Source organism: Lactuca serriola, chromosome 5 (genome assembly GCF_051521515.1).
Source record: "Lactuca serriola cultivar US96UC23 chromosome 5, Lser_US96UC23_V15, whole genome shotgun sequence".
Taxonomy (NCBI): Eukaryota; Viridiplantae; Streptophyta; class Magnoliopsida; order Asterales; family Asteraceae; genus Lactuca; species Lactuca serriola.
In genome coordinates, this window is record NC_136412.1 from 276,678,806 (window position 1) to 276,702,025 (window position 23,220).

The following is a 23,220-nucleotide window of genomic DNA, read 5'->3' on the forward strand; positions in this document are numbered from 1 at the left end:
TCACAACATTTTCATGTGATTTTAGGATCCCTACAAGTTTCGCCAACAAATATGTTTTGAACTATTCATGAGCTTTCACAGTCGAAACCACAACCATCCATTCAGGTCTTAGGCCATTCATGAAAGTGACCTTCTGCTCGATTACTTCTTTGCCAATTCCATGCTTGATCATTTTGCTGAGAAGATGATTGAAACGATCGAACGCCTAAATGAGTTTTTCTTCTGGCTTTTGCTTGAAGTCACCGAATTCAGAGAGCAAAAGAGTTTGTATTGAATGATCGAGATCCTCATCTGTGGAATACAGATCCTTAAGCACATCCAAGAATTATTTTGTCGTTGTGCATGAACTAACCAGATGAAAGGTATCAAATTGCAAGGCAAATCTAATCATCCTCATTGCTTTAATGTTGCTCACACTACAAGAAAAAGACCCTTTTACGACGCGCAAAACACGACGCTCTTTGATTTATGTTACGCATTAGAGAGCGACCTTAAAAAAGTGTCATCTCTTCAAAAATTTTAAGGATTTAGTTCGCGCATTACTGAGTGCCCTTAAATTAGTGTCTCATGTAAAAATATTAAAAAAACGGAAGGCACTTGTGCGTCGTATGTGAATGTCATTTTATATTTTCTTTTAAGAAACGCGCGTCTCGGAGGGAAAATGAAATCCCCAAATTTTTTAAACCCCCACCTTCTTCTCCCTCGTCTCCACCCCTAATCCACATCCACTACCTCCAATCCTCATTGCCTCTTCCAGCCTTAAACTATGGCGATGCACCTTCCTTCTCGAAGAATGCCTCATTTACGACCATCGTCCGATTATGTGAGCCCAAGGAATTGACGTAGACGAAGAAAATTATGGATCAATCGCTTCACATCATGTTTAAGGTTAAGGGTTTGAGATTTCTTCCAAATCGAACCTCACACTAAATGGTTCGATCTCCTCTCTTTTTTGATTGTTCCCTCTACTGATGCCTCCACCTTCTACCATCGATGTTGATCTTTGAATTAGCAAGAAGAAGCCCTAGGGCCTCCGCCTTCACCCACGTTCTCACAGTCGATCGTGAATCGGTTTTCAGTTTCTTCTAATAAATAGCTACAATAGAGGAGGGTTTCGTGGGTTCTTTCACCTTTACACCAATGATGGTGGAGCTAGAGAGAGAGTTTATGGTGTGTAAAATACAACATTCTTAAACCAGGGGATTCAAATAAATAGCATAACCCAAACCCTTTACGGTAATTGGGAGCCAATCATGGCAAAACGCAACCCTCAGACCACTTTTGCTCTCAAGAAACCTATGGTACGTACAATTTTTCTTTTCTTCCTCTTCCTTTTCTTATCGGTATTCTTTCTCCTCCCTTCCTCTCCGGTGGTCGCCATTACTGCCTACTTCGACCAGCCCTACCCTTCCCTTTTCCCCAACCTAGGAGCATCTGTCGACGACTTCTCTGCTTCATCCGTTCAACAGATCGTCGATCACTGCCTCTACGATACCATCAACTGCTCCAGACCTGTGAACAACATGTCTAAATCTCGCATCTACACGATGTCAATGTTGTTCGCCCTATGGAATACTAGGATTAAGAAGCACTTACTGTTCAGTAGGGGTAACCTAACTAAACCCTAGATTTTACTTTAATTTTTGTGATTTATCTCATGATATGAATTAATAGATAGAATACGCTGATTTATGTGTTGCTACTTGGCTTAATTTGATTCAAATTCGTTTAAAATTGTGATTGATCTCTTGTGTAATTTTGTATCTACTAACCCTGATGGTATTTTGTTTGTTTCAAAATAAATAAAAAAAATCAAAACATGGGAAGCTTTTGCAAAAGTGGTATGTTATGTATTTTGTACAATCAAATATTTTTCACAGTAATTTTACAATGTAAATACCAAGAAGGGTTAGTAAATCATAAAAAGCAATAGAAATGGTTGAGTAAATCATAAAAATCTTCCAAATTCATAACAATGTAAAAATCTATTCAGAGATGAAACTCATGGAATATTGAGCTTCCCAGAGTGAGTTTTGTTCTCAAACTCATCCCTGTGGTGATTTAGTTCGAGCAGTCTACAAATATTAATCATGAATGTAAATGCTTAATCCAGATTTGCAGTGTTGAAAGTTGACACTATATATTAATTATGAAGAGTATTGAACTTCTTGATAATAACAATTATGTTGTCATTTTGACTTACTGGTCACATACGTGTTTGACTTTTAAATGACTTGAAGCATCAGGAGTCCCTAGCTGCTAACGGGAATAAATATCAGTCTTTTGAATATAAATCTGGAATGGATAGTGGAAGAAATTCTTACTCATTAGATCAGGAAAGTCAGTAAGTAAACTTCACTTGTATTTTGCATTTGATTGTTAATATTACACGCCTATACACTTTATAGCAATTTTCTTGTGTTTCTTTAAGTATAGTTTTAGCTGTTCCTGGTTTGTAGGTATAGTGCTGCTGAAGATGAAGATGATTCAAATCCAAGTTCACTTAGAAGAACAAAAATTGGATAGGTAAGTAAGGGTAAAATGGTATATAAGTTAATGTTTAGTATATTTGCAGACTATGCAATTTTTAAAGGCAAAACAGCACTTTCTATTGCCCCTGTTCTTGCTAGTTTTAGTAAAACAGATGTATGATTCTCTATGATCCATCATGTGCCTTTTACTTTTTAAAAAGAATACTAAACATTAGCAAGTGGAAAAAGTGCATCAACATCGCCTTCCTCTTCTCTTTCCCATTTACATGGTTTTTCCTCTTCAGTTTTGTTCCCACATACAGGGCCGGCCCTAGAGGGAGGGCAAGTTGGGCGACCGCCCCGGGCCTCGCCAAATCTCGGGGCCCCGCCAGCTAACGGTTAATATATATAATACTTAGATAATATAAGGCATATTATACCGTGAAAAATACCAAAAACCACTTGTAGTTGACATGGTTAAAGCTTTGTTGTTTATATACCTTTTGTCCCGTGTTCGACACTTACTAACTGTAGCTTATTTTTTTTAAATTTTACTTATAAGGATAAGGGCCCAACAACTACCAACCAGGGTTTTTCTTTTTTTCTTTTTTTTAATCTCGTAGTTTCGTACTTTCTCCAAAACGACGACTCTGTTTTCAAGAAGCAAACGACTGCTCGATTTCTTATTAAATCTAATTCCCTCTAGAGCCTAAAAGAGAAGACAATGAGACAAATCTTTAAGCCGATTCTTATGTGATTTTTGAAATCTACATTTCATCTCTTTCCAACGATTTTCAAGCCGTTGTTCTTCATGTAATCATGCCTATGAATTTCAATTGTTAAAATTAGAAATTGATTTCTTTTTATGATATTTAAAATGTCAACACATTAAGTTAATTATAGTTTTCCTTTAGATGTTCTCTTTACGGTGTTTTGAAGTAATATTAGTTGAATTACTAGAGTTAATTGAGTTATTTGGTAGAGTATTGGATTTTATCAGAATCTTCTCTTTATGGTGTTTCCTTTATATCATCTCTCTATCTCACTGTGCGATTTGAAACTGAGTTTTGGAAGTTTTTGTTTTTATTATTAAATTTTGGAGTTAACTGACTTTATTTATAGTTTCTCCGTTTTAGAGTTGTTATTGCTTTTGTTATGAATAAATTCCATCGTTTGGTCCAACGTCATCGTCACAACATGGGTTCAAGAGGAGTCAAGAGTAATTCAAAGTTCAAATATGTCGTAAAACCTGTGCAATTTTTTCTCCCTTTACTATTAGTATTATTGCTATTAATTAATATATTCTAATGTTTGTTTTGATTATTACCACTGCTTTATATACAAATTTTATGTGCTTTATAAACAAGATTTATGCACTATGCAACTAAATTTTAATTTGGGATCTAACCAAATATGATTTAGGAATTTTTTGTACTGAAAATTTGCAAGTCTATATACGTGTTGTATGTATATCTTTTAGAGGTTCTGGCAATTGCAAACTTTGTTTATTGTACTAACTGTAGTTGTAGTAACCTCATAACGGATGTTGTTGTATTAAAACTTTAATTTAATAAAGTTTCCCAAGATGTCGCACTTATTTACCGAAAAAAAAATAGTAAGGGGCCTCAATTTTTTGTTTTGCCCCTGGCCTCAAATCGTCTTGGACCGGCTCTGCCCACATACTGTTGATAATTTATATGTATCTTTTTTTCTCTCTAAAGGCAAATGAATCGATAATACTCATTATTTGAATATAATTTAATCTAAATTAAAATCATTGTGTAATATGCATTTGATAGAGGTTTCTGTATGATGGTTGTGGAGACACCATATTAATCATCTTTATGGTAGCTGTTGCTGCTCTTTTGGCACTACGTATAATAACAAAGGTTAGTGAACATCTTTAAGTCTAATATTTATATGTTTTGTTATTTAATTCGTTTCTTTTATGGAAAGATGACATCTTTATGTTATCTACTCCATGGGATCAAAGGATGGTATGATGGGGGAAGCATAACTTTGGGTGTTATAATTGTCATGGTTGTTAAAGATATTTTATTTCTGTTTTCTGAATTGTAAACCAATCATGAATAAGATAAAAAAAAAGATTATCTCACATAGTTTGCTCTCTTTTAACATTCCATTGTTATTTCGTGTTCTCTAGCCATGCATGAGTATAAAAGTTCACTTAACATTCCATTGCCTTTTCTGCTTGCTAGGTTTTTCACTGGATACACAGAGGATGATGAGGGAAAAGTAGAGTTCATTACTAGTAAAACTAGTGTCAAGGATGCTATGGATGGAGTAATCAAAATTTTCACTGTTGTAGTATGTATCTTCTGCATATATATATATATATATATATATATATATATATATATATATATATATATATATATATATATATTTGGTTTCAACTTCAACTTTGTAATTCTTGAGGTGTCTATAGGTAGCTATTGTTTATGTTGCAGTTCTAGAAAGGCTTCCATTAGTTGTCACTTCAACATAAGCTGTCCATTTTCTATAAACCATTTCTTTAATCTGAGTTTTGGATGACTAAAATGTTAATTATATATAATTACAGGCTTCCATACTCAATGAGAAAAATGATGTCTGACAAAGCATTGGTATATTGATATTTTGTTCTCATTGACTTGTATAGTTGTATGTATTTTGTTTTATGTTTTTGGTAATTTTGTATGTGCAGATTAGGCAATCTGCCTGTGAAATGCTGGGTTCTGCAACTACAATTTGCTGTGATAAAACTGGAACCTTGACTATGAATTTGGTGGGATATTTTTCTTTTCTCGGTAACTTCATGATTCTTGCATATTTTATTATTTTATTATAGTATTAAGTGCCAATCTTCTGTTCATATATTAGATAGTTAGAGGGAATCTCCTTTCGTTTCTTTTCTCTTTATTTTGACATCTGAGAAGTAAAAATCCTTTATTCTTTTACCTTATTTATCTCATGTTTTTGCTTTATTCAGATGACTGGTCGAGGCTTATATTTGTGGGAATAAAAATGATCCACCAAATGACACGTCAGCATTACCTCCAAAGATTGTATCTCTTCTTGTTGAAAGTGTAGCTCACAATACAACTGACAGTGTATTTTCCCCTGAGGTAGGTATTTTGAATATGTACCTTACAAGAGCACCAATCCTCTTCTATACCTTTTTTTTCTTGGTGTTAGTGATCTTTAATCAATTATGAAAAAAGAAAATTCACTGTCAATGTTGGTTTGGTGCTTAATTAATAGGGAGGCAGAGATGTTAAGGTTTCTGGATCTCCAACAGAGAAGGCCATACTTCAATGGGGGGTTAAGGTTAGTTAGTTCTTGGTTCATATGTTGGGGATAGAATCTTGTTTTGTATCCTTGATTTTATTTTTAGGTGATGCTCATCATTTCTGTAATTATTGCAGCTTGGAATGAATTTTAATGTCGTGAGGTCAGAGTGTTCAGTTATTTATGCATCCCCATTCAACTCCGAGAAAAAACGAGGTGGTGTTGTAGTCAAACGGATAATTGTATGGAAGCAGTATCTCTACCTTCTCCTTTCTGAAAATAGTTTGTGTTTTATGTATGTTGTTATTTGGATTAGGAAGATTTGTTTTTCTAGTTTGACTCATGTTAATAAAATAACAATTAAATGTGATTTATTTTGAATATTAGTATAATTATTTCATTAAATGGATTGTTTTGTTATATAAGTATTTTATTTTGCATTATGAGACTTTTAAATGTGTTATTTAATTTGAAAATTAGTAAATCTATAAATAATATTTTTTTTAAAACATTTGAAATTATGATACGCAAAAATGTGTGTCATCTTCATTTATGACATGGCCTTTCTTGACAGGGGTTTTCTTGATACGCATTGCGTGTCATTAACACGCGTGTCGTAAGGTTACGACACGCGAATGCGTGTCCTCTTCCTTTATGACAGGGCCTTCCTTGATACGCATTGCGTGTCGTGAACACGCGTCGTATTTGCGCGTCGTAAATGAGCGTCGTCTATAGATGACGTGCAAAAGCGCGTCGTCTCTCTTTATGACAGGGCCTTCCTTGACACGCATTTGCGCGTCGTCTGAGCCTTTTACGACGCACAATGAGCGTCATAAAAGGCTGTTTTTCTAGTAGTGTCATCAGTTTGTCCTTCTCGTATTGATGAACTTTCTCCATGTCGATCATCAGCTAATTGTACTCCTTCTGAGCTTTGATGGTTTTATTTGTTTCAGAGTGAGCAAACAGACCCAAGGTGATAGCCTCCCAGATTAGATACCCATTATCCTCTGAACCATGAGCATAGTCTTCAAAGTGATGTGTCCAGACTTCATAATCTTGAGTATATAAAATCAGGATTCTCATAGTAGATCCGATGTTGTTGGATACGTTGATGGGGTTTGTTTGTGAATCTTCGTGAGACATATGACCTGGTTTGAATATCTGTCAAGAACCAGACTTGTAAAGGTTGAATTAGGGTTTTATCAAAAACATGGAACAATGTCAATAATGAGATGACGGATCCTACAATTTCAACAAAAGCGAAAACCCTAAAGAGATTCTACCAACAAAAGAGATGCGTATGATTTACACAGTCTCCTGCTCTCTGATACCAATTGATGAGAATTAATTTCTGTAAGATCGTGTAGATTCGTAACAGATTTAGAGAAAACACAATAAAAGCAAAGAACACAGGACGAATCAAACAAGGACTGAATGATTAATATGCTCCACCTCAGAAGAGCTCGATAAAGAACTTCGACTGTAGAGGTGTGCTAGGGTTACTGTATAATCAAAGAAATAAAAATTAAGAAGCATACAAAGAACGATGCATGCATGCATCTTTTATACTAAACCCTAATGACATAAACACGGCTGGATACGCCCAGATTGTGACAGTATTGGACCGAGTTAACAAGCCCAATGACGCAACTCCTAGACTCAACAAGTTCTTTAATTGGATGATGTTCAGCCCTAACATGGGGTAATGGTATTACTGTTTAGCACAGGTGTTCACAGACTGTTAGTAGAGCAACTTTCAGATTCAGCAGATAGAGGTCAATCTCCTCACCATACCAATGGGTCTAAGGCACCAAGGTCGGCCCATTTTATGATATGTGGTACACTACCTGAAGTTGTATTATGTGGCATGATAGTTGGTTATATGCTAGGAAGTATGCTAGTTGTATATGCGGTATGCTTGTATGGAAGACCATGGGAGATCCCATGGCATCTAGATGTAAGACCATGTGGAGAGCTCATGGCTTTCCTATTAAAGACCATGGGAAAGCCCATGACACACGTATGTAAGACCATGTGGAGAGCCCATGGCTTTCCTATTAAAGACCATGGGAGATACCATGGCACTTAGGTGTAAGACCATGTGGGGAGCCCATGGCATCCTTGAGTAAGACCATGGGGACGAACCCACGACATCCCTGTAGGTTGTATGCATGGCTTATATGGTTTATGTAGCTTTTATAGCTAGTATGGATTATGTGATGATGTGGATTGTGTGTGGTATGATCTGAGGAAGTCACTAAGCATTAGCTTATAGTTTGTTGATTTGTTTCCGGTACTTCTGAGCCTAAGGGAAAGGGCAAGGCTTGATGGCGCGGCATGCACTCTCTCTATCGTTTGATTTGACGGGACACCCTAATGTTTGAAATAAAATGTTAATGTTATGGATTTTGAAAACAATAGTCATTGTTACTTCATACTTTATGGGAATGTTTGGTTAATTAAAAATGACAATTTTCTTTTGAAAATTGGGTCGTTACAATTCTCTGAGAAGACACGACGGCGTGGACATGATCAACACGTCGTGGCAAAAATTTTAATCGCAACTGAATCTGACTACACCATGACGTGGCATCCTTAAACCACGTCGTGGCGACATTATTTTGCTCGATCTTGATGACCATTTGCTCGACACCATGACATGAAGTTGCTTTCCCATGTCGTGGCAGCGATTTAGCACATTTTTAAAGAATGGTTCTTTGACTTCATTAGTATCCTGGTGTAACACTCATAAAATATGTGAAAATTTTAAACTTTTAAAACATTACAAAATCATCATTGTTTACAAAACTGTTTCCAAAATAAGATTCATAACAGAGAAATCCCAAAATTGTGAAACAAAAACATGAAGAAGTGCACGATCACGCCTTCACCTTCCTGTGATCCTCAGAGGTACCTAAAACATAATCCAACAACTGTAAGCCCAAAACTTAGTGAGTTCCTCCAAAATACCATATAAAATAAAACAAAAGCAACATGCATAAATGAGCCTTCAGCCTGACTGGTCCGCCTTGCAGGGCCTACAACCTATCTGGACCGCTCCTCAGCCTTCGACATGACTGGACCACCTCACAGGGACTATAGCCTATCCGGACCGTTCGCCGGGACTTCGGTCTGACTGGATTGCCTCGCAGGGCCTTCAGTCTATCCGGACCGCTCGTCGGGACTTCAGTCTGTTGGCCTTCAGCACAAAGCAGGACCGCCTCAACCCGACCACACAACACATGTCAACATATACATAACTCATAAACACATAATCAATTAACAAGCTAGCACAAATCATACAGATCAATAAGCATAACATAATCCTATCTACTAGGATATCGATTTACTATCGCAACAAGCATACGAGAAACCAGGATAACAATCCAGCAAGGCCGACATTTGTGCCTTCGACCCATAAGTACAGTGAAGAAGACTCACCTCTCAAGTAGTGCTGAACCGGTAAAATCCAACTCTAAAACTCAGCTCCAGACTCAACAGTCTATAACCACCGTATGACCATTCTATCAAAACCTCCAAATACCCAAAATGCCCTCAAAGTCAAACTTGGTTAACCTTAGCCAAATTCAAGTCAACAGTGAAGGCCAATAGTCCACGTTGACCCAAATCGTCAAGTGCATATGCCAACTCGTCGAGTTCCTTCAGTACCCAGAGACACGAGGATAGTCCGAGTCAACTCGTCGAGTCCTCCGGACGACTCGTCGAGTTCCTACAGTTTTCCAGAAAAGTGGGAAAACCCCAATCCAACTCAAGAATGTAGATCTGGTACCCAAGAGTTGGAAAACCACGTAAAGTTGTTAACTTTACGTCCATGCATGACACCAAGAGGCTAAGCACTCAAAAACCACTTAACAAAGGACTTAGAACATAATGGAAGCCTAGATCTATATAAAGCTTGAAACTTTAAGCCCAAAGAGGCCACAAAATGCCCAGATATGAAGTCGCAACTTCCGGATATGGCCAAACCAATGAATGACTCCAAAATAAACCCAAAATGACAATAAACTTCCAAAGAGGAGATCTAGGAAGTAAATGGCCAAGGTTTCGACTTTATACCTCAAAATGGTTGAAACAACAGAGAAGATCCCATATCTACAACCTTCCTCTCAATCAAGCTTCTTCAAACTCCAAACTCCTTCCAAAAGAGCACCAAGAAACACTCCTCAAGCTCACACACACACACACACAAATGAGAGAAAATGCACGAACTAGGGTTTTCTGGACAGAGAGGGCGGATAAGGAGGCCATCCAAAAGGCCATAAGGCCTTTAAATAGGGTGCAACACCCTAAAAATTAGGGTTTCATAATCAGCCACCAACTCGTCGAGTTTTTCTCAACAACTTGTCGAGTTGGGAAGCTTCCAACACGTCAAGTTGAGACCTTCAACTCGACGAGTTCAAAATGGAAAATTACCTTTTAAGCCATACATCTCATACATGGGAATCAGGATGTTACACCTATAAATTTAAAAAGCAACCAACAGTCACAAGATCATCAGCAAAAATTGAATATATAGTTATGGCAATTATCACTACTAAGCTAATTTGGTTACAACAATTATTGGGCGATTTTAATATACATTCGGGCAAATCCAACTTTATTATTATTATGCGACAATGATGTTGCTATCCAAATTGCTACCAATTCTACTTTACATGAGTGTACAAAACACATAGAGGTTGATTATTATTTCGTTCGAGAAAAGGTGGAAGACAAAACTATCAAGTAGTTACCCATACGTTATGATTTACAATTAGCAGACATGTTTACTAAACCATTGCCAAGTTCCAAGCTTCAACCTATTACTGGCAAGATGGGTCTCAAGAACATTTATTCTCCATCTCCAACTTGATGGGGAATATTAGGGATCATATTGTAATTAATGAAACTAGAAGGGTCTATTTGTAAATATATGTCATGTGAGTTAAATTTCTTAGACGCTCCTCTTGTTTTATATATATATATATATATATATATATATATATATATATATATATATATATATATATATAATTGTTATGATTAATGCAGGTTGAGAAGTTCATTTCTTCATTTCAATGTGTAATAGGTTATTTTTATTGTTAAGAAAAAAAGCTATAAAGAAGCACAAACAAGAAGTAGATTCTAGTTTATACTTATTTGGTATTGCACATTATCATATATGTTATCAGTTAAAATCCATCATGACATTTTTAGTTCTAGGTACGAAACAAATCATTAGCAATTTAGCATACTCCCAACTAAATTCTGAGTTATTCAATGCGTATAAAAAATGGATCAAGCTTTTAAATATTTAAAAACTTACGGTTATAAAATTAATTAAATTTTCATATTAAAAAAATCAAAATTATTAATCAATTACTTTAAATAAATTATTATTAATAAGATATTTTTTTATTTATATAAAATTATAATCGTAAATTTAAATAAATACGTGAAGTTATACCACCTTATAATTTGTATTAATTTTATTTTATTTGTTAATCTAATGTTATTAATTTAATATAATTAAAGTGAAAAACTTTAAATTTTGAAATTAAAATTTAATGTAATTAGAATGGAAAATTTAAAATTTGAAATTGATAATTAATATATTGACAAATGACATTATATGGAACATATCATATTAATGAGGATTTCTAATATAATGATACTTGTCAATAGGAGAATAAACATATTCATTTATTAAAATAGAGATTTGTTAACATGTTTCTCTATTCACGTCTGACAAAAACCAAAGAAGAGTATTCCGAGTATGTTTTCGATTTATTATTTGGGCCAACGAGCGTGAGGTAGTGACCTTCTAAGCCCAATTAAAACTAAAAGTAGTTGGCTTTTTACACAAACGGTTGAGGGCATCCCCACTCCTGCCCCTAAAGTTTTCCAGTTGCCCCACCTCTGCCCCCGAATCCTCCTTATTACCTCCACCCCTGCCTCCATTCCCTAGGGATGTCAACGAGGGCAAACGGGACGGGGAGTGCATCCCCCGCCCCTGCCCCCGAAATTTCCCCGTTCCCCCGTCCCTGCCCCCGCCCCCGAAACGTTCAGCCTTCCTACCCCCGCCCCCGCCCCCGAATCCCCTTTATTACCCCCACCCCCGCCCCCGTTCCCCCGTCCCCGATTGATTTTGGGTTGCCTTTTTTTTTGCTAAAAGAAGTTGTTATTTAGGCTAAAAGAAACTATTTTTTTAAGCAACAAATAATTATTTATAGCAAAATTTTATATGTTAAAAATAAAAAAGTTATGACATCTTAAAAACATTATACTAACAACTTAAAAACATGTTTTTGACGAATTTTGGAAGCTCGAAATCATACTATTGGTTATTATATTTATATAATTAATATATGTAAATATATGTGTAATTTATTAACGGGGTCCCCATAGGGGTTTCGGGACGAGATTGCCTACCCTCGCCCCCGCCCCCGAAATTAAAACGGGGGTTAACCTTGCCCCCACCCCCGTCCCCACCCCCAATATTTTTTAAAAATTTCCCCCAAACGGGACGGGCCCCCCACGGGAACGGGGTCTCACGGGACTTTTTGACATCCCTACCATTCCCCCGACTCCGATTGATTTTGGGCGGTATTTTTTTTTCAGCTAAAAGAAGTTGTTGTTTGGCCTAAAAGAAGCTATTTTTTAGGTAACAAATAATTATTTATAACAAAATTTTACATGTTAAAAAAAAAAGTTATAACATTTTAAAAACATTATACTAACAACCAAGGTTGCAGAAATCGTTCGACGGTAGCTCGACGGTCGACTAGGGTTAAGGGATTAATCGGTCTCGACGGGGATTAATCGGGGACCATTATTTATTAATAAAAAATTAAATATATGCTAAGCAAATAACCATAAAAAAAGTCATAACTAGTATTTAAACATTTAAGTCATAATCCATCATATTACAAGTCCAAAATAAGTTTAATACTAATAGAAACACACATTTTCATATATTTAAATGTCCATATTCTTTTAATCTTCAAGTTCTTCCACTATTTTAACTCCATCCGACTCATATTCATCTTCTTCAAACATTTGCTCCTCATTGTCAGATTCGAAATCTTCATCAAAAAGTTCTCTCGGTGTTGAACTTTTACGGGGTACTTGATTATTATTAGTCCCAAGAGCTTCATCAATTGCTTCCGTCACTGATTCGGGGTCAACTTCATCTCCATCACCGTCATCTCCATCTAGCATCCATTCTTGAGCTGCATGAGAATCATTTGCTAAAAGCACTTCCAAAGTCCTATCTTTTCTCTTTTTGTTTTTTTCCATTAGATTAGCATTAAATTGAACATAAACAAGATTGTTCAATCTATTTGTCTCCAATCTATTACGTTTCTTTGTATGTACCTATAAAAGTAGACATAAAAAAAGGTTAAAAGCGTTATTGATATTTAAAAATTACAACTTTATAACTAACTGCTTCAAACGTGCTCCAATTTCTTTCACAACCCGATGAACTACTAGTTAAAGAAAGAATCATCATTGCAATCCTTTTCAAATGAGGAGTTGAGCCACCAAAAAGTCCCCACCATCTTGCTATAATTTTAAAACAAAAACACATTATTAATTTGATAGATATAAAATTCTATTATTTTATAAATTACTAAAATAAACAAAAAACACATTACCCAGACCAAAGTCGGCATTGTTCACCATACAACCTTTAATTGCAAGATCCGATCCAAATCTATCAACTTTTTCCTTGTATTTTGGCAAATCTATCATCACAACTTGTCTTTGCATCTCAAAATCTCCACAAAGTAATGTATCAAAAAATTCAAGAACCGCATCCATTACGTCGGGATCATGTTGGAGTTGGGAATCCTTATAATGATAATAAGGATTCAAAAGATAAGCCGTCAAATGTAATTTTGAATCTAGCCTACCTTTCATCTTGTGGTTTATGATATCTATAATAGGCTTGTAAGCTTTCTCGTTACCACCCAAAGCTTTCATAATTTCTTCTTTTGCTACTTTAAGCTCCCCGTAAACAAAACCCATTGAGGGCTTCCAATCCGCGTCAACCATTCGAAGGACTTTCACCAAAGGGGAAAACACTTTTAAACATTGTGTCACACCGGACCAAAACTGAAGACTTGTCACTGTTCCATATGAGGCTCCTCCTTTAGGTGTTCCAGAAAATTTGCATTCCTCCCACTCGTTACTAGAGAACATATTTTTTAGTTGCTCCTTCTTTTCGGATAAACTTTGTAATGTTAGAAAGGCGGAAGCAGATCTCGTGACTCCCGGTCGTATAATTTCCCTTTTCTTGGTGTGGTTTCTCATCATAGCCAAGGTTTTGTGGTGAGCATAAATGAATATGGTTAATTTCTTTGCTTGGTCTAAGACTTTCTTAAACCTTGGAAGTCCATCAATACCTTGAAAAAAATATTATATAACAAATTAACGAATTATAGTATAAAATAAGACATGTAAAAAAGTAAATAATGTAATAAAAAATATAAATACCTTCGATCATAAGGTTAATTGTGTGTGTCGCACATGATGTCCAAAAAATAGTTGGTATGTTCTCTTATAGTGACTTTGCAGCTCCTATGTTATTTGTGGCATTATCGGTCACAACTTGAACAACATGATCAGGACCAACTTGTTGAATGCAAGATTCCACATAATCATATACATACTGACTTGTATGTGATTCATTGGAACATTCTTTTGATGATATAAAAACGGTACCCATTCTTGAATTTACACATAAATTCATAATGCTTCTTCTCTTTCTATCAGACCAAGCATCTGTCATGATCGAGCATCCAATCTCTTTCCATTCTTCTTCGTTTCTTTTCAACAAACTTTTTGTTCTTTCAACCTCAAGCTTTAGAAGCGGGTCACTCAAAGAATATCTGGTAGGAGGTGGGAGCCCTATTCGAAATTGGCCAACAACCTCCAACATCTTAAAGCTATCATCTTCCAGTGCATGAAAAGGAATTGCAGTTTTATATGCCCACCTACTAATGAATTTATGACACGCTAAAATTCTTTCTTTACGAACAACATCGTTAAGATCAACTTTTTTTTCCCTTTCCCTTCATAATTTCAGGGTTTATTTTGTTTGCATAGCCATCCATGGGGCCTATATAATTTGGTGTTTTCGACTTTAAGGAATCTTCTATTTCATCCATTTCAACACTATCATTTAACACTTGTATTGCCTCCGATCTTAAGGCCTTATCATGTTCGATTTTATCTTTCTTTTTTATCTTCCCTTCGTTAATAAAATTCCGCATTCTCAATTGATCATCTTTTGTAGAGTTTGGACATCGACTTATATTTCCCGGCACATGAACAATATGTTGTTTCAATCTAGTAACCCCCCCGGTAAACACTTTTCCACACAAGTTACATTTCACTGTATCCATTTTGTTTTTATACGGGCAAAACCCATATTCCCAACCAATGTCATCTGAGTTCTGTTGATGAACACCGCTGGTGGTTGATCCCACTGATGGTGAAGTCAAATTTTTGGATGTCATTATTGGAAACTGTTATATACACCAGAAAAAGTCATCAAAAATGCATCAGAAATCATACCATCACAGCATATATCTTCAGAAATCAATCAGTCATAAATTCATAATAAATTAATAACACAATTATACAACAAACATGCACCTAAACTACAACAAATCATAAAAAATCAGCATAACTAATTCTTATTCTCATTAAAAGGCAGCATAATAACTAGATAATAGCAAGTTAATAAACATTTTGGCTGCATAAATCAAGAACAGATGCAATTACAAACTATATTTCCCGAGAGGCTAAATGGCAGGCTGCTACCCAGCAAACAAGTGGTACCCAACAAACAGAATCAGTACCCAGCAAACAAAATCGGTACCTAGCAAACATAATCGAGTATTCAACAATTTTTAGAAAAAATGAAAAACACATATCGCCTCAAGGTTGCTGGAAGAAAACCGAATTTAGATGGGAGAAATAGAAAGAAATACATACACAGGGACAAACGAAGAAACAGAAATCGCATATGGGAGAATTCAGATGCGATAAATATGAAATTTGTTTTGGAGGAAAACGAATTCGGTGCGAGAAACAGAAATCGCATACCTGAAGGATGAGTATGCGTTCGTTGGTGGTTCGTCGAAGGCTTGTGGGCGTCGGCTTCAGCTGTATCGCTGATTCGCCGGTAAGCTCTTACCTTCGCTTCAAGGGATTAAAGAGACGAAGACAAAAGCGGCGATGAAATGTGATACTAGGTTTAGACGAATTGACATTTGACTGCCTTTGGAGTCTTTTTTTTTTTTTTAATTTTGACCACCTTTGACATTTGACTAATTTTGACTTTCATTGACCGTTGTTGACCGCCAAGCCCGTCATTGACCGATATTGACCAATTACCTTCAAACACCCCTAATCCTAATCCATTGTAGAACGTCAAACGATTAATCCACGATTAATCCCGATTTCTGCAACCATGCTAATAACTTAAAAACATGTTTTTTTGTTGAGTTTTGGAAACTCAAAATCATATTATTTATTATATTTATATAATTAATATATGTAAATATATGTATAATTTATTAATATGATCCCCATGGGGGTTTCGGGACAGGCTGCTCAACCGACCCCCGCCCTCGCTCCCGTCCCGGAAATTAAAACGGATGTTAACCTTGCTCCCGCCCTTATCATCGCCTCCGATTTTTTTAATAAATACCCCAAACATGATGGGGCCCCATGAGACTTTTTGACATGCATAGTTAATTTAGGGATATATATATATATATATATATATATATATATATATATATATATATATATATATATATATATATATATATATATATAAACCAATTAAAATGATTTTATCAAAAATGCTTTTTATGGAGCTTATAAGAAAGAAGACGACATCAATATACCACTTATTAATCAGAGACATACATATCTATAGAAAGAAATCACTCATATTTACTAACTATTTAATACTATATTATTACCCGTGTTAAACGTGGGGAACACATAAATAAAATACAAATGTATATAGATATTGCTGAATAATTATAAAAGGTCATGGTTATTGGTATTATTGAAATGTATAAAAAAATACATTTAAATCGGTGTGTGTGTGTATATATATATATATATATATATATATATATATATATATATATATATATATTAGTTGAAAGACCTCTTTGTAATCAACATTTTTTGTTTTATTAATTGAACGGTCTTCCTCGTTAAATATGTCAATATGAATACCTTAAAATATTTTTTTGACTAAAATGCACAAATGGTCCTGTGGTTTGCTCAAAATTGTCACTTTGGTCAAAAAAAAGTTTGGACTAGCACCACAGGTCCAAAGTTTTCATTTTGTTGCCTGTTTGGTCAAATTTATTTTGATTTTTGTCAAAATGACAAATTTGTCCCTATTAATATTATTTCTCTTTTTTCTTAATTGTTTTTCCGATTTAAAAAAAAATAAAAAAAATAAAAAATAAAACTCTCTCTCTCTCTCTCTCTCTGGTTGAAAAGAGATTAACGGGAGGAACCTTAATCAAAGAAGCTCAAGAAAAAGATGCATCTTCTCAATCGGAAATTCACCATAATGCTCCTGTCCCAAATCCAACTTCATCTGTGAAATCCACCTTCAAGATCTGTGCATTGATTGTGTAACCGTTCCCGCCAGAAATCGCTCGTCCAGAATCCACCACTGTCGTCGTCGTCCCCTATATCCTTTGCTCTGACGACGACTTCGCCTTTGCAAACCCTACATCTATGAACACGACAACAAACCCGACTCAATTTGTCTCTCTTTATCAGTTCTTCCTTCACCAGTCGCTCCCTTTCTCAGTTCGTCTCTCTTTATCGGTTCTTCCTTCAATGGTAACTTAAGAATCAAAATCCTAAATTCGAATCAAAAACTGAAATCATGTGTGTTTGTGTTTCTGGAAATCAATTTGGGTGAGTGTGTGTGTGCCTGTTCTCATTTCTGGAAAACAATCGTGGGTGTTCATCCCTCAATTCATCAGTATCATCAAACAAAATAAGAACATAGCTATATCACCATCGATACCCAATTCAATCTTCCTTCAACCGTGAATATACCCAGTTCAATCTGATGTAGCTTTTCATTTCTAGAATTATAGTGATGTTTCGATCTGGATCTGCATAATTAGGTATTTGTTATACCCAACTCATTTTGATGTTCAGTGAATAATCTGATTCGATTTTTATTTTGTATTCAAACCTTAAAAGACATATGGTTTGAAGATGCATGTGGTTTGAAGTCAAATTGACCTGGGTCGATTTGAATCAGGGATTGAAGTCAAACGTGTTTCCATCAAGATTTACAATATTCATATGGTTTAAAGATGAAATCAAAATCGACCCCCTTTTTCTTCTCCACTATAACCCTTACCCAACTGCACCATAATAGCTCCAAGTTGGATTGATTGAAGGAAGCCCTTGCGTTTTCTATGTTCTTCCTTTGAGTCATCAGTTAGCTTTTATTTATACCCGAATTGAATTAATTTAGGAGAAAAATACTGCTCAGTTGAAATTGATGTGAAACAGATGAACAAGCATCTAAAAGTTTAGCAACATTTTATCTGCTCAGCTGCAACGTATATGTGTTGATTAAACTAGATTAGATTACATATTCTCAAAATTCGTCAAGAACTTAGTCAAAATTTGAAGAAATCTGAAGAACACACACTCACACAGTAGTGTGTGTGAGTGAGCGAGAGAGAGTTTTGTCTTTTTTTTTTTTTAATTTCTTTTAATAAAGAGAAAGAGAGTTTTTGCTTTTTTATTTTTTTATTTTTCTTTTAACCAGAAAAATATTTAAATAAATAAAAAAAATTAAAAAAGCAAAAACCAAGGGCAAAATCATCATTATAAAAAAGCTCAAAGCAAATTGGACCAAACTCGCAACAAAATGAAAAGTTTGAACCTGTGGTGCTAGTCCAAACATTTTTGGACCAAAGTGACAATTTTCAACTAACCAGAGAGACTATTTGTGCAGTTTTATCTTTTTGCTGACTAGAGGCGGATGCAAGTTTGGAGATATGGGGGCACATGCCTCCAATGATATTTCAATAAACTTATATTTTGTATTAGAAGTTGGGCTAAAATAAATTATTACTACATAGTTGGCCCAAGTAATCAAAATATCAATACGTTTTGTATTCCTCTTTCAATGGATTATTGTATTTCTATTTCAATTTTTATTAGCCAGCCGCGTGGTATGTTAACTTTTTGACAGGCTTGCTAACCAATATGTGGACCATTACATGTAATTAATTACCTTACTTTGTATTATAAATTTAATCGGTTATTTTATTTGTTATATTGAGCTATTATTATAAATATTTTATTAGTAAATTTATCTAACTTTTATATTTATAACGTAAATGAAGTCAAAATTTTCAGCATTAAGTTTGAGGACAACCTCTCCCTGTTACATAGTCAATTTAATGCTATTATTATTTTTTTAAATCAATAGTTTAATTGAGTTAAATTTGTGAAGCGTCGGAATTTTTAGAGTTGTTGAAGTTAGAATCTGTGATAATATTTAATCATAGTAGTACAATACTAGTTTATGTAAATTTATAAAGTGTGCGAATTTTGGCTACAACATGTTATGATTATTTAGATTTGAATGGAAAACTTTGTGAACCGTTGATATTTAAAAGTCTTTGAAGTTAAGCTATGTGATAATATATATGAAATCTATGAATTTTGGCTATTTTATGATTTATTAAATTGGAGTGATAAACTACACCACCATTTTTATTAGTTTTTTTTTTTCTATAAACCTAATGAAAAGTAGACCATTTTTACCCGATCGGTATTTAAAACTATTTTGACCCAATCAAAAAAATATTGTATTTAAATATGTGCCCCCAACTTATTTATTATTATGAGATGGATTAAACAATTTAAACACATAAGGATGTCTTTTTTTATTTTATGATAATGATAAAATAATGGAAAAAGAAATGGTTACTTCAAGACATTGTAGACGTGTGAGTAATGTATGTGGTCTTAACTGTTAAGTATTCATATCTTTTATATATAGCTATTAAATGATTATTCAAGATGAATTATAAAAATAATGTTTTCTTGTTGCTTCAATGCTAAACAGATAAAAGAACAAAAAAAAACTTGATTTTCATTATATATACATTTAGTACAAAAGTAGCCAACCGTAGTTAAAACAGGGACAAAACCATTAAGGAAATTGGTAAATTGAGGTTCTATTTCTTAAACATGTCATAAGGTAGAGACATACTAGGACATGCACTTAAAAGCTTGAATTCCTTCATCACCGCCTCAATGGGTTCAACAGACAACCCTAAAGAGATCAAAAAAATTAAAATTTTCAAATAGAGATTAATGAAATGGGGCCGAATTGATGAGAATGTTAAAAAGATGGAGGTGTCGATAACCTACAATTGGATGAATAAGGGATCTATTAAACGATTTAAGATGTAAATCACCTATTGAGAAGATACTTAAATACAACATCAAACGATCATAAAAGGTTAATGGAAAGAAGTGTCAATTGTAAGGAATGCAATTGAATGTTTTTGGAAGAAATGAAATTTGTCAAATGAGTATAGCATGTACCTCCGACTATCAGGCAAAGACCAATTGTAGCAAATTTTGCATTATTTGACTGATTTTAGCATTAGCATCCTAACTTTCATATAAGAATTTTCTTTTTTGCATCTGACAGACTAATGTTTTCATCATTATTACCATTCTGTACTTAACGTTCTTGAGAGTTTTGAAAGTACATTGTTATATATTGGTTGTTTTTTGAAGTTCAATGCTACAACTGGTCGGTTTAGAAGTATGTTTTGACCAATTTTGCATCAGACAAAAAACATATAGGTTGTTTTAGTATTATTGCAATTTCTCATTTCTTTTTGAAATTTCATTGTTATTTCTTGTTTTTCAAATTTCATTGCTATTTCTTGATAGGTTTGAAAATTTCGTTGTAATTTCTCCTTTCTTTTTGAAAGTTCGTTGTTATTTCTTATTACTTTTAGAAATAATTTTTAGACTTTGAATGTTATTTTCGCATTATTACCATCGTATATTTTCCATTTCATTTTTATTATTTGAATATAGTTTTTTGTAGTTCAAAACTGATACGAATATAAAAATATTGACTATATATTAACCAACTCCCTATAATATAATTAAAAATCAAGACAGTGTAATAATAATTTATTGATGTTAGTTAAAATGCAAATTATTTAAGGATGAGGTTATTTTTTTGTTATTTATTTGGAAAGTATAATATATATTCTGCATTACAAGTGCTTGCCTTTTGAATTTAGCATTTGTTACTTTAGAATTTTATTTTGGTTTGACATAGCTATAATCATCGTATATTAATATTTTGCTCTTCTTTCACCTTTACTACATGTTGACCCGCATTCATTAAATTAAGATTTAACATTTTTTTTAAAACAAATATAAACAAGAAATTATTAATGTAATGATCCAAAATTATGAGGTAAAAAATTCATTTTTAATTCAACCAAAATATTAATTATCTTTAAGTTAAGATTCAATATCATTTTTTCTAATTATTCAAAAGTACGTTATAAGAATACAGTTATCAAAGTACAATCCCAAAATCATCATAATGTAGAAACATGGGTAGATGCGCTGCGATCAAGCCGAGCCCTTCCCTTTTCGAACCAGAAGTACTTGAAACCATAACCATAAAAACCTTGAGCACAATGCTTAGTGATTTTCCCAAAAGACCACATACCATACATACCATTGAGAATAGCCCTCACATTGGGCCCAACCCACCATAATGGGCCTGACCCTGCCAATCCATTGGGCCTAGCCCGATCATATTAATGAAAAAGTCACAAACACAGTTAACACCTACATAACATATAATGTGCCTAGCCCTTTCTGATCCATGGGCCTATCCCAACATTCAATTGAGCCTAGCCCATCATACAATGGGCCTAGCCCAACATATAAATGGGCCTAACCTAACATACCATGCAAGAGTCACAAAGACATCTAACATAATAGAACCTAGTGGGCCGACATTAGTGCCTTCGACCCACAAGTACAGTGAGGAGATTCACCTCAATTCGCTGATAATCAAATGACTGCTCGCGTCGCGGAATCGGATAACCTCACGCCAACTAACAATAAATAAAAAACTAAATCAATAATTATTCCGAAACCCAAAATTTGAGGCCCGGTCCATAAACTAGCTTCCTAAAGTGTAAAAGACCATTTAACCTTTTTCTTACTTGGCCCAAAACCAAGGCCCAACCCAATTGCACAAAAATCCCAAAATAGCAACCTAAAGCCCATTATGGCCCAAACTTCCTAATTGGGCCTACAACTCTAATGGGACCAAAACCAAGAAAACCCATAGCCTAACCATGACCCAAAAATCAGAAGCCCAATGGCCCAACGAGGCCCAAAAATCAAAAAGGCCCAATCTAGCTGAACTGAGGAGTATGTCCTGCGTACTCGAGACGTACGCCTCGCGTACTCGATCTTGATGCACAAAGTACAAACATGTGATGCATAACCTAACATTACACTGAGGGTACCTTCATGTACACCCATCGTACTTGTCAGAAGCCTAATACCAACTTTTAAGTCCTTAATGGGTAAAGTCAAGATGTCTAAAGCATAGATGTTATCCCTTGACAAGGTCTTAACTAATAAAGTTGCCAACTTTACTCACATACATGCCTTAATGGGACTCAACACTTAAAAAGGAACTTAATAAGGGTCTTAATACTTGCATGAACCAATATATTCCATAAAGTTTTTGTTTTTATGAACAAGGGACATTATTGGAGCTTAGATCTAATATCCACTACTTTTGGAGTAGACCAAAAGCTCACCTTTACTTCAAGGGACTCAAAAATGCCAAAGAAACACCATAAAGTAGATCCAACCAAAATGATCATCAAGGTATAAGCTTTTTGCCTAAGAAAGCTTGCAAATGAGAAGATACTCCTAGATGTACAAGCTCAAGCCACTCCTCTAAATGTTTCTCTTCTTTTTCTTCACCACAAAACACTTTCCAAGCTCAAAATTACTAAAATGCACTTAGGATTCGAATCTAGGGTTAAAAAAGGGATGAGCGGTTGAAGGTATTAGGGTTTGATGATGAGATAAAGAGCTTAAATAGGGTTCAAGACCTTAAATTAGGGTTTACATGAATCTGGAGTATGCCCAACATACTACCACTACGCTTAGCATACTCCTCCAAGTGTTGTGATCATTCTCCCTAGTAAGCCCCATGTACTCCCTATCTACACCCCGCGTACTAGGGTTAGCCCTAAACCCTACTATCTTCCGAAGGCTATAACTTATTCATTATAAGTCTATTTCGGACGATCCTTAGATCCATAGAAAGGTAACAAGGAGCTCTACACTTCTATCA

The 23,220-nt window shown here is 34.7% G+C and overlaps 1 protein-coding gene, 1 long non-coding RNA gene and 1 pseudogene across 5 annotated transcripts; 2 read left to right on the plus strand and 1 right to left on the minus strand.

Moving 5' to 3' along the window:
* The first annotated feature begins 2,459 nt into the window (after positions 1–2,459).
* LOC145051643 (calcium-transporting ATPase 9, plasma membrane-type-like) lies at positions 2,460–6,096 on the plus strand. 4 transcript variants are annotated; one of them, XR_013683750.1, is made up of 7 exons: positions 2,460–2,526; positions 4,271–4,360; positions 4,691–4,799; positions 5,179–5,259; positions 5,464–5,603; positions 5,736–5,801; positions 5,900–6,096. XR_013683750.1 is itself a non-coding variant. In XM_078999512.1 (6 exons), the coding sequence occupies exons 2-4, from the start codon at positions 4,638–4,640 to the stop codon at positions 5,494–5,496; spliced, it is 276 nt and encodes a 91-aa protein (XP_078855638.1). In that variant the 5' UTR covers positions 2,460–2,526; positions 4,271–4,637; the 3' UTR covers positions 5,497–5,603; positions 5,736–5,801; positions 5,900–6,096. The 4 variants fall into 4 exon arrangements, 2 of the variants coding, with proteins under 2 accessions (XP_078855638.1, XP_078855637.1); XM_078999512.1 differs by having other exon boundaries at positions 4,271–4,799; XR_013683749.1 differs by lacking the exon at positions 2,460–2,526 and having other exon boundaries at positions 3,243–4,360.
* Positions 6,097–12,758: 6,662 nt separating this feature from the next.
* LOC145050524 (uncharacterized) lies at positions 12,759–15,286 on the minus strand (annotated as a pseudogene).
* Positions 15,287–17,300: 2,014 nt separating this feature from the next.
* On the plus strand, positions 17,301–19,029 carry LOC145054384 (uncharacterized). Its single transcript, XR_013684788.1, has 2 exons — positions 17,301–17,947; positions 18,796–19,029. It is a non-coding gene; the product is annotated as an uncharacterized LOC145054384 (long non-coding RNA).
* Positions 19,030–23,220: the final 4,191 nt, after the last annotated feature.

Coding starts and splice junctions, on each gene's coding strand:
- LOC145051643 (XM_078999512.1), top strand. CDS start 4,638: ATGCATGAGTATAAAAGTTCACTTAACATTCCATTGCCTTTTCTGCTT. Junction 4,800..5,178: donor TCAAAATTTTCACTGTTGTA/GTATGTATCTTC, acceptor TTGTATGTGCAG/ATTAGGCAATCTGCCTGTGA. Junction 5,260..5,463: donor GAACCTTGACTATGAATTTG/GTGGGATATTTT, acceptor TGCTTTATTCAG/ATGACTGGTCGAGGCTTATA.